This window comes from Calidris pugnax, unplaced genomic scaffold, assembly GCF_001431845.1.
Source record: "Calidris pugnax isolate Ruff unplaced genomic scaffold, ASM143184v1 scaffold44, whole genome shotgun sequence".
NCBI lineage: Eukaryota > Metazoa > Chordata > Aves > Charadriiformes > Scolopacidae > Calidris > Calidris pugnax.
The window spans coordinates 8,071,153-8,082,085 of record NW_015094506.1 but is presented as its reverse complement, the minus strand read 5'-3'; the positions used below and the strand labels follow the sequence as shown (position 1 = coordinate 8,082,085).

At 39.1% G+C, this 10,933-nt stretch overlaps 1 protein-coding gene across 2 annotated transcripts in view; it reads left to right on the top strand.

The window, feature by feature from the left end:
- Nucleotides 1–33: 33 nt before the first annotated feature.
- Nucleotides 34–10,933, top strand: part of SCYL2 (SCY1-like, kinase-like 2) — a 40,192-nt gene continuing 29,292 nt past the window's right edge. For both annotated transcript variants that reach the window (XM_014963999.1, XM_014964000.1), the window contains exons 1-2: nt 34–213; nt 5,143–5,347. In XM_014963999.1, coding sequence (XP_014819485.1) covers nt 5,171–5,347 — 177 coding nt within the window. In that variant the 5' untranslated portion in view covers nt 34–213; nt 5,143–5,170. The remainder of the gene's footprint in view (nt 214–5,142; nt 5,348–10,933) is intronic.

Sequence of the window (10,933 nt, the reverse complement as noted above, 5' to 3'; positions counted from 1 at the left end):
CCCCAGCGCCGCCCCTCCGGGGCGGAAGTGAGGCGCTCTCCGGCCGCCCTCCCCCGGCACTGTGGCTGTCGCCGTCGCTATGGAGTAGCCGGAGCGGGACGGGGCCGAGCTGCGGCCGGAGCGAGAGACGGAGCCGGCGTGACAGGCGGCCCGCCGGGGCCCACAGGGCAAGGGACAGCCGGGCGCTGCGCCGGCAGCTTCCCCCGGGCTCAGGTGAGAGGCCTGTCCCCCGCGCCCCCGGGGCAGCAGCGGCTTCCCGTGGCCTAGTGGCATTACGTGGGGCGGGCAGGGCCCGCTGGGAGCCCGGCGCTGAGGGGCGGAAGGGAAATAAGGGGCCGCCCTGAGGGGCGTGAGCGGGGCCTGGCGGGGACCGCGGAGGTGCCGGAGCCGGCGGATCGCGGGTCACCTGCCCGCAAACCCCGCCGCAGGCAGGCTCCCTCCCGGCTGCCCCGCCGAGCCGTGAGCGCGGTCACCGGCCCTCCGGGCAGCGGGGAGGAGGGAGCTCCCTGCGCCGTGCCAGGCCGGTCTCACTGTAAATAACAGTAAATACTTGGCGGGGGGGGGTTACGGGTGTGCGGTGGAACTGGCCCGTGAGGGACAGCCCAGGGGTTTGTGCAGCTTGGGTGTCGCCTGTCAGCAGGTGGCAGAGACCCCCGTGCACGGGTCTCCGTCCGGGAGTTTTTGGTAGGGTTTCGGTTGCAGCTCGGGACCCGAAATGCTGGAAAAAAACAACAAAAACAATGTAATGAAGGTGACTTGCAGCGAGGGCACCTACACCGTGCACAGCAGCGCATCGTTGCGTTTGATCACCCTGTTGTTTTTGTAACGGATGCAAAAGCTCTATTGTGCCTGAATATTTTTTTTAAATTATTTCTAATTTTTTTGTAAGACTGGGTTGTTCTAGCACCTGTTTCTTGTGTCAGTTCATCATTGTTTGCACCACATCGGTGGGGCCAGAGTTTGGGTCGGGTGGCATGAAGTACTGGTGCACCTGCCTGCTGCCTTGGTTCACAAAGCAGAATCCCAGCCCATTACAGCTCAGGATACGGGCAGAGTGTGTGGTAAACTGCTGGACAGCGTGCACCTGTGTCCCTATATCAGATGAAGCTATGAATTAGTTCAAGGATAAATTAATAGTTTTAAATCACACCGTTGTTTTACGTGAGTGAGAATTACAGAGCAGTGAGGAATCTTTGTTTTGGATTTACCTTTATTTCAACAGTATTTTGAATGTTTTACCTTGCTACTTTTTGCTGTGTTGGCTGTTCCTTGCTGCCTTGCCAAGCGAATTGGTTGTCATCATGCTGTCTTATTGCTGCTGATGTACTTCAGCATAAAGAGCATTATCGATTGTGAGGGAAATTCATGAAAACAACACATTGACCATCCCTATTTCTTTTTAGGATTAGTGCCAGGTTTCATGGGATTAGTATCAGTAGCAGTAATATTATCCATGAAATTCAAACAGGAAGATATCAAGGTTCTTACATGTTTATTGCCTGTCCCGTGTTGCTTGTCTAAACACAGTAACTCATAAGATCTCATATTTTTCTCATTTATTATCTTTTAATGTGAAATGAAAGTTTCATTGTGAGTGACTGACTTTACTGTCCTGTGGTTGTTATTTTTTCTATAAATAGTAGTTCAGTCTTAAAAGAACTGAACAAACCTGGTTTCATACAGGTGAGAACTAAAGTGGCATATTTCAGATAGGGTTAAATCATCATGATTTGTGGTATTATAGAAACTACCCAAAATAGATTTGTTTGTTTGGTTTTTTGGCATGGATTTTCTAGGTACATTGTTCCTGTTGACATATATGGAGTCTAACCATAATTAAAGTTGGTAATAACAATTGTTTTTATAAAGCAAAATACCTAGTTTAGATTACAGTCCACATGTCGACATGAGGATTTGTACAAATTTACAGTTAAATGGATGTAAACTTAAAACCAGCCTGCTTATTGAGAAATTTCTCAGTACTCCTTACTCAGTAGTTTAATTAAACAGTAGTTTGCATACTGTCAGGATGGAGAGGAACAGGTTGGACAGGGCCTACCAGGCTTGATGTTTAAATCCTAATCCTTCAGACAATGGAATGCTGTTAACATTCTCGCCTAGTGGCTTTTCCAGGCTTCTCACTGCAGTCAGTCTGTCACCCACAGCAGAGGGCACTTCTGATTTATTCAATACTACACCATTTTTTCCACCACCTGTATAGAGAATCCCCCTTTCAGATTTATAGAAAGGAATTTGAACACGTATACGCATGCATTTTCTTCATTGTATCTCAGCAATTAATTTTGCAAAGCGTCTCTTCAGTTTAGAGAATTCTAACACAAGATTGTGTTGCATTGATGATAGAGAAGGTCTGATGGCTGAGAGCAAATGAAACAATGCAAAAAGCAAAAGATTTAAAACCAACTAATTAGATTTTTGGTTATCTTAAACTCATTAGGATCGATTTTATAATCCTCTAGCATATGGAGTTTGCCCCATGGAACAGCTGCAGAATAAAATCTCTGAGAGCTGGAAATACCTATTGCTTCTATTTAGAATACTCCATGATCCTTGTTTCTACCTATTTATCAGGTTAATGAAAAGTTCCGTTATATAGGGATATTAGCCAATGTCTAATAGCTGTTTGGTCATGGGCTGCACAGCTAGAAATTGCATGCATTTTTCCATAGCACAATTCATAAAGTGAAATTAATATATTGTAATAAAATGTCATCTACTGTAATGAAATTACTTAATAAAGGAAATCTATGTTTGCATAATTTACTTCCAACTATGTTCTCAACAAAACACTTAATACAGACCAAGCAAGTACATAATTATTCTTAAGATTATCTCATTGTATTAGGACTTTGGTTCTCATATCTAAAACTCGCAGTCCCTGCAATTAAGACCAACTCCACCTTGAACGTGCTTGTAGTCATGTCTGGGTCTGCTTCTGAGTAGACCCATTGAAGCTATAACTACTATTTCTGATTTTAAAATTGAATATTTGCAAGATTGAGATCTGTGCAGCTGTATACCTTTCTTGTTCACAGTGTATTTTCTTAAAGCTTGTAGTCTGATTCTTCATTTAGTAGCACAAAGTTGTGTCCCTCGGCTGACATGGAAATTGGAGAAATGTCTGTGGAGCTTAAGCATTAGTCTATTTCTAGATTTCACTATGGAAGAGTACTGAAGGTGGGATATAACTGCAAAAATAGTCAAGACAGAGCAGCATAGATGTGTTGCTTCCAGCACTGTGATAGAGTCTGATTAGGACTAGGTTAATACTGTTACATACATCTATACTGGAGCGAATTGTTCAGTAACTCGTATAACTTTTTAAGAAGTTTTGTTTAATACGTTTATTACCTCTTTCAGAAATCAGGTCTATCTGTCGAGTTTAATACTAATCAGATTATTTGTCCTGATTTCTAATGGAATCAGATCTATAGTACCAGGGGGGAAAAGGTGTGCGTGTCCAAACAACTTTAGTGTGGTTGATTTCAGTCAAGTTTGACTGAGGTGTACAAGTGTCAAAAATAAGTTGTTACAGGTTTTGTGAGACTAAGGAGCTGTGGAGAGGAAATAAACTCCATCTTTGTCTTGAATGTAGAAAAAGCTGTGGCATAAATGTATATATTAATAGAAACCAGGTAAACTGTGTAGACCAGGACATTGCCTTAAATGTATATAATACATTAGGAAGAAATTTAATTCATACAAGCAAGCACCTCACATCAGATCAGAAGGATAATGGGGCTGATTTGTCTCAGTGCTCATTGGATTATTTGTTAGTGCCTTCTGCTTCTTTTCTCTTTCCTACCATGATTTGGTAAACATCTTCATTGCTACAGAATCTTGTCTCTTCCATTTGAATAGGAATGACATTCTCTGTTTTTCAAAGAAGTAATTGTATGCAAATTATATGCCAATGAGTTGAGGCAAATAAGGTCATAAATGAAAATAGTATTTCTGCAGATTTCACTACATTTTCTGCTTAGATATAAATCTTAGGTTTATTTTACTATAGGTTGGAGAAATTTTACTCTTCACACCTTATTTGAAAGAGTATATAAAGAAATATCCTTAAATGTTGCTTTTGAATATACTGATTCCAGGAAATCATTTCTTCTTGCATTCCCTCTCCGTCTCTGCTCACACTGATAAGGAAGATTAATGTTTATCTTTTTTTTTTACTGTTCTTTCCTGTCTTCATTTTTCTTGCATATCCGTTATCAGAGAGACAATTGTATAAATGGGACACAGGCTTCAGAACTTCTATCTTGCAGAATAAGCAAGTCAGATTTTTTGGCACTAATTGTGACAACACAAGAAGCTGTGGAAGTACACGCTACAGAGGAAGATGAACTAAATTTTAAGTTGCCACAGTCTTTTAGCTCCTAAATTTGGAAGGTGATGTAAAAAACTTCCTTGTCCAATTTTGTTAAAATAAAGCATAGGAAGATGGTTTCTTGTGTCCTTACTCTGCGGCAGCTGATCAGTTCATTAATACTTAGGCCATGCAAATAATGGCAGCAATCTGATGGGTAAAATACTGAATTTTGAGCTTTTGTTTTGACAGGCATAGTGTAGGGAAGAACACATTTTAAAATTGTCTTCTGCATTATACACATACATTGTTTTGCTTGTCTGGGATCTTAAGTAATCCTTCCCCTCAGAAAATGTGTAGTTCCATAGCATTGGGATTAAAAGAGCCCAGTTTCCTTCAGATTTGGTTTTCTTTGTTGATTGATACTGACATAAAAGGTGTGAACCTTTCTGTTTAAGGGGGCACTTTATAGATTCTCTGCTTTATTCAGTCACCTGTTTTCAAGAAATGGTTGAATTTCCCAGTTCTTAATTGCTTTGTTAAATCTAAGGAAGTATGATCAACAGATTCAAAAGTTTTGGAGGAGTAGTAGAGTCTCCAGGTGTGTGTGCACAGATACATGTATGCAGTGTGAATGTGTATAACTACAAAGCCTCAGAAGTTGTATATCAGTATCCTTTTTGTGGGTTACTCTTATATCCTACTGCATCCTCGGTTAAATGTCCTTTAATACTACTGTTTTCAACATATGTCTTACATTAATAGAAACTGTGAAAGGACTGTGAAGCTTTTTATTCTTGTCTTTGTAGGCTAATACGTTGCTGTACAGCTGAGACAATGGAGTCCATGCTGAATAAGTTGAAGAGCACCGTTACAAAGGTAACGGCTGATGTCACCAGTGCAGTCATGGGAAATCCTGTTACCAGGGAGTTTGATGTTGGGCGACATATTGCCAGTGGTGGTAATGGTCTTGCTTGGAAGATATTTAACGGAACTAAAAAATCAACAAAACAGGTGGGTTATCAAGTAAGGACCTAAATTTATAAGCATTAGATAACAGACTGATAGGTAGCAGTTAAGTGGTATTTAAAAATGAAATCCAACCAGGCAGTCTAGTGCTAAGGGTAAGTAAAATGAAACAAAGAACTCAACGTTATTTAAATATAATGTTCTCAGCTACATAGGTAATAATTGCTTTAAGCCTTCACTGCTGGAGAAAGAAGTGGTTCTGCATTCCTAGCATACAATTTGAGACCAAGATCAAGAATTAATCTGAGTTAAAAGTGATCTGACAAGAAGGAAGAAGTTTGTTTTAACATGGATCGCTTCCCCAATTTATTTTATCTTGCAGCTTTTTTGGCAGCAGTACTGGCATTTTACAGTTTAAAATAATCATGAGGTATGCCCTTGTTTGTTCACAGCAAAAAAGACTGTAGTTTCCTGCTCAGCTGCCATACACAGAAACTGAGGACTTAGAACTGTTAAGTCATGAGATACAGTGACTGAAAGGCATGAGGTAGAAGAGGCGGCTGTGGAGGAAGTGACTTGTGCCTTCCCTGTGCTGCTTTCAGATCATTATTGTTCCCTTTTAGTTTCTTTAAAGTATTAGGGTTTAGAGCACTACTATATAAACTTTTGACTCACTGGAAGTCACATATGTAAATGGAAGTGGGATTGTGACTTGGGAAGAAGGTTTGCCAGAAATAGAGTTTAAGAACTGTTATTACAAAAAATTATTTTGTTGTGCTGGAGAAATGTGGAAAGTTTTTTATTTTCAAACTTGGAAAGGAAATAGAATTTTCAATGAGTAAATAGAAGTGTTAATAAGCTATGGCTTTCAGTTAAACTTGATGCTGAAATGATCTGAAGTCACTTAGGCAATGAATCGGCTTGCTACAGATGTACCAAAAAGAAATGGACACAAAGGAATAACTTTGGAAAACATGTATGCAATCTGTTAGATGCTAGAGAAATAAACTGTAGCAAATAGAGAAGAAATATACTATGCAGAATAAATAATCTGTGGAGAATGTGTGACCTGATTGTGAAAGAATCCGAGTAATGTTAAGCAGGTACTTTTGCCATATTCTCAAGCATCTGTCTAGCTGTTGCAGAACTCTATACGTCTAGTATTCACTGAATTTACCCAATGTACCTATTGGGGTTTAATAAGCTATGGCTTTCAGTTAAACTTGATGCTGAAATGATCTGAAGTCACTTAGGCAATGAATCGGCTTGCTACAGATGTACCAAAAAGAAATGGACACAAAGGAATAACTTTGGAAAACATGTATGCAATCTGTTAGATGCTAGAGAAATAAACTGTAGCAAATAGAGAAGAAATATACTATGCAGAATAAATAATCTGTGGAGAATGTGTGACCTGATTGTGAAAGAATCCGAGTAATGTTAAGCAGGTACTTTTGCCATATTCTCAAGCATCTGTCTAGCTGTTGCAGAACTCTATACGTCTAGTATTCACTGAATTTACCCAATGTACCAATTGGGGTTTGTTTTAGTTTTGGTTTGATTTTTTTTTTTTGTCTTATTCAACTCTACAAAGAAGTGATACCATTGAAAGTATACTAGTTTTGATAGGTTTTATACAGTCTCTGTGCCCAGTAAGCATTTGACCTGTAGCAGGTGTAGCTTTAATGACTGGAGAGTTGTAGCAAGTTATCTTTAACTGACTAATTGACAGTGTATATTACTTGGTTCCTGTTGATCATGCTCTTCAAGCTTTGAGTAGGTGTTCTGACCACTGATTTTGCAGAGTTTTAGTTCAGGTTTTACCACACCTGCGGTATCTCTGTAAACCTTGGCTAACATCTGTACGTTTGTGTGCCGTCACTAAAAATACAGCAGGAGTTGTACTGCAAGGAATTTTAGATGGATGTTGATTTCACATGCTATTACCATTCATTATTAATATTGCCAGTTAGGTAACATCATGTCAACATTCAGTTTGACACAGCAAAATAAAACTACACAGCAATACAAACAGTTTGTTGTGTTGCAATATATTTGTTCTTTAATATTATTTTTTATTTCTTTTGCGTGTACATTTTGAATGTTGTGGCTGGGCAATATGGAAGTGGCTGGCTGTCATTTTCCAAGTGGGAGCAGTCACTTGTGAAGTGATGCACATGTTGGCTATATTGCAAGTGCGTATATCTAATTTGAAGCTACAAGCACTTAGCTTTTTTACAGTAATTTGTATTGTAATCAGACAAGCAGGATGTAAGGGCTTAATTGCCCATGTTGTTGTCACTTCACAACAACACAAATAATAATTTAAGTCACTGTAGCCAGATAAAATAGCTACATCTGGAGTTCTAGCATTGCAGCAGTAGAGCTGATCAGAAATTTTTGTTCTTGGGGCAAATGAAAGTCAGCAGTCTTACAGAAGTTGGTCAGTTGAAGTTAAGATTTCAAATATCAATTCATTTGGTTTTTATTTTAAGTCAGTGGACAGTTACAAATATTCCATCTCTGGTGACGGTAGATATGTATGATTTTATTCCTCTTTTCAGAGTTCTACCTGGTTCTTGCCTTGCTGGTTTTCCTGGATTTCTGAGTGTTTCTGTATTTTTTTAATAATTTTTTAAAAATATGTCTTGTCTTTTCTTGCTTACTTTGTAGATGACTGAATACAAGCTAACAGAATGTGAGGAAGTTACTTACCTGTGTGCATATGTTTGTGTGGTGCTATTTGATAGCTGATTTGCTGTTGTTTGTTTGAAAGATTTATGAGTCTTTCTGGTCATACGTGTATATGTGAAGTAACGTATTGCTAATTTTACAGTATGTGTTTCTGCTCATCTTGGATTTTTTAACTTAGTCTTTAAGCACTTATATTTTTTTCTGGCATAATATGGCACTTGGCCTTTTGTCTGCTTGGAAAATGTGGTCATAAATAGATAGGGTAAGGTCACTTAATGTTCTTTTTGGCAGCTCAGTCATAAAAAAATAGCAGAATTAAGGATATTATGATTTTCACTTCAAGACTACTGTAGTTGTATTTAACTTTTATTGTAGGATTACTAAATGTATTAATGGTAGGTAAGTCAGCTTTCTATTGTTTTGGCTGTGCATACAGTATCTTTGAAATGAAAGCTTCCTACTCTTTGAACTGTAAAGGATAATTAATTTTAAAACTGAAATAGTTGTATTGTATACCTTGTGACTGAAACAAACTGATAGGAAAGTAGGGTTATAAAAAAACATTGGCAAGCTTCTAAAAATAACCCCCCCCAAAAGCTGGAGGAAAATCTTTTTCTGGCAAAAGACCAGAGTAATACTGGAATGCTTTCCAGTATTTTAGTTCAGAGACTATTTTGCTTTGCACAGTGGGAGGTTTTGGTAAAACATCATGTGTTTTCATATTGAGTTACATTTGATTATTCATTTTAAAAATGTGTGAGTGCATATGGGTAAAATAGAGAACAAAAATGAAAGGGAAAACAAACACAAAGTTTCTAAAATCAAGTACTCTGACAGCTACCTTAAAATTTCCTTTGCTTTTGCGTTCATGACTTAGTCTTTAACCTGATCACACCTTTTTTTTTTTTGAGAGCACTGCATCAATCAGTTCATAGGGTAGATGGTGAACTGTAGTTATTAAATATTTTGTAGCCTTTTTTTTTTTACTCCTTGTTCTGTGCCTAGTCTCTGGCATTATTACTCCACGCTATTCAAAATGTAATTGAAAATAGAAGGATTTGAGTTTCTGTAGCATTCATCACTATAGTGCTTGAATGTTTTACAGGTATTGTTAACATGTTTTCTCAGTATGCAATGAGATGAATAGGAATAAGTGTTGCTGTTGCATTATCATTCCACAGCTTTTAGAGTCTTTAATTTAGAAATACTTTCTAGTTTTATTTGCATCTTTTTTGACACACAAACCCACTGTGTTTCCTAATTTTTACCTTCCTCCTGGGGACAGGAGAGAAAGCGGGTCGCCGCCTTCTGATTAGGGAGAATAATTTTTCTCTCTCTCTCTTCCCCCCCCCCCTTTTTTTTTTCTTTTTATCAGTTGTACTGGCTAAGATAGGAGCAGGATTTTTGCATTCTCTTCAGTTTATAGGGTGTTTATATGGGTACATAAGGACGCATGTTTTAAACTGTCAGTGTGTTTCAAACTGGTGTGTGTTTCATAAGGAATGCAGGATTGCAAATGGACTTGGAGGGGTGGTGGGTGGGTTGACCCCCAGCAGCAATGAGGCACCCATGCAGCTACTCACTCTCTGCAGGATGGGGGCAGAAAATAGGAAGAAAAGCATGAAAACTCATAGGTAAAGATCCAGACAGTTTAATAGGTGAAGGAAGGGAGGTGGAGGGGAAACAAGCAAAGCAAAGGAAATTGCTCACCACGTCCCACAGGTAGAATGATGCTCGAGCCAGTCTCCAAACAGCAGCCGTTTTGGATGCCAAAACCCCCTTCTTCTGTCACTGGGCATGATGTGGAGTAGCCCTTTGGCGAGTTCAGGTTAGCTGTCCTGGCAACGTCCTGTCCCAATCTCCTGCCTACCCACAGCCTACTCACTGTCAGGGCAGAGTGGGAAAAGGTGAAAGCTCTTGACCCTGTGCAAGGACTGTTCAGCAATAGCCAAAACGCTGGTATGTTATCAGCACTGTTTTAGCCCCAAATGTAAAACACAGCACCATATGGGATACTACAAAGAAATTTGAGTCCCTTTTAGCCAGACCCAGTGCAAAGGAAAGCTGCATAAAGAAATTGGGAAATTGGAAAGAGGAAAAAAGGAAATTGGGGCATTTAGTGATTAAAACTACAAGGATAAAAATCCTTTATGAAGGAGTATGTTAGTGAATACCAGTTTTTTGGGGCAATGATCAACACAAGCACAGTCAAAGAAAACTTATTTACACTTTTCTGTTCAGTGTCTAAAAGCTTTCTGGATGAGTTAATATGATTATAGCCCGATTATACCATGTCTTGTGTCTTGCATATTTCACTGAATTTCACTGAATTTTTAGAGTTGGAAGGGACCATAGAGCTCATCTAGTCCAACTCCCTACCTAGAGCATGTTAGAGCATGTTACTTAGGACTGCATCCAGGCGGGTCTTGAAAATCCCCAAAGAAGGGGAGAGTGTGGACAGTGCTTAATCCTGTTTGCACAGGTGACATTTAATTTCTTGGCAAACGCATTACAGAACTAAAACACTGATCTATTCATGTTAAAAATTCTAAATTCTTGGCAGTAACAACAGATATTTTCTTGAAAGTCTTCATCCAGGTAAATATTTACAGAGTACACATCATAACATACAGCTGGCTCGATGTCATCACTGGGCTTTACCTAACTCCGTTATCTCGTGTTTGTGTATAGAACTGAGATGCAGACCTTGGGTGGCCAATCTAGACCCCTAAATGCTTGTCCATACTTCCTAACCCAGGTAGTAGCATTACCAGTATACTATGTTGAGACAAAAGCATGTTGAGCGAGGTGTGTATACTTCCTATCACATAATGAATGAAAATTTGTATTGTTAAAGGGTTGCTTTGTCTGTACTTTTTCACTTTGTTTTTGGAGAGCAGTCATATTTTTTTCATATAGTTTAGTCTTTTTACGTTT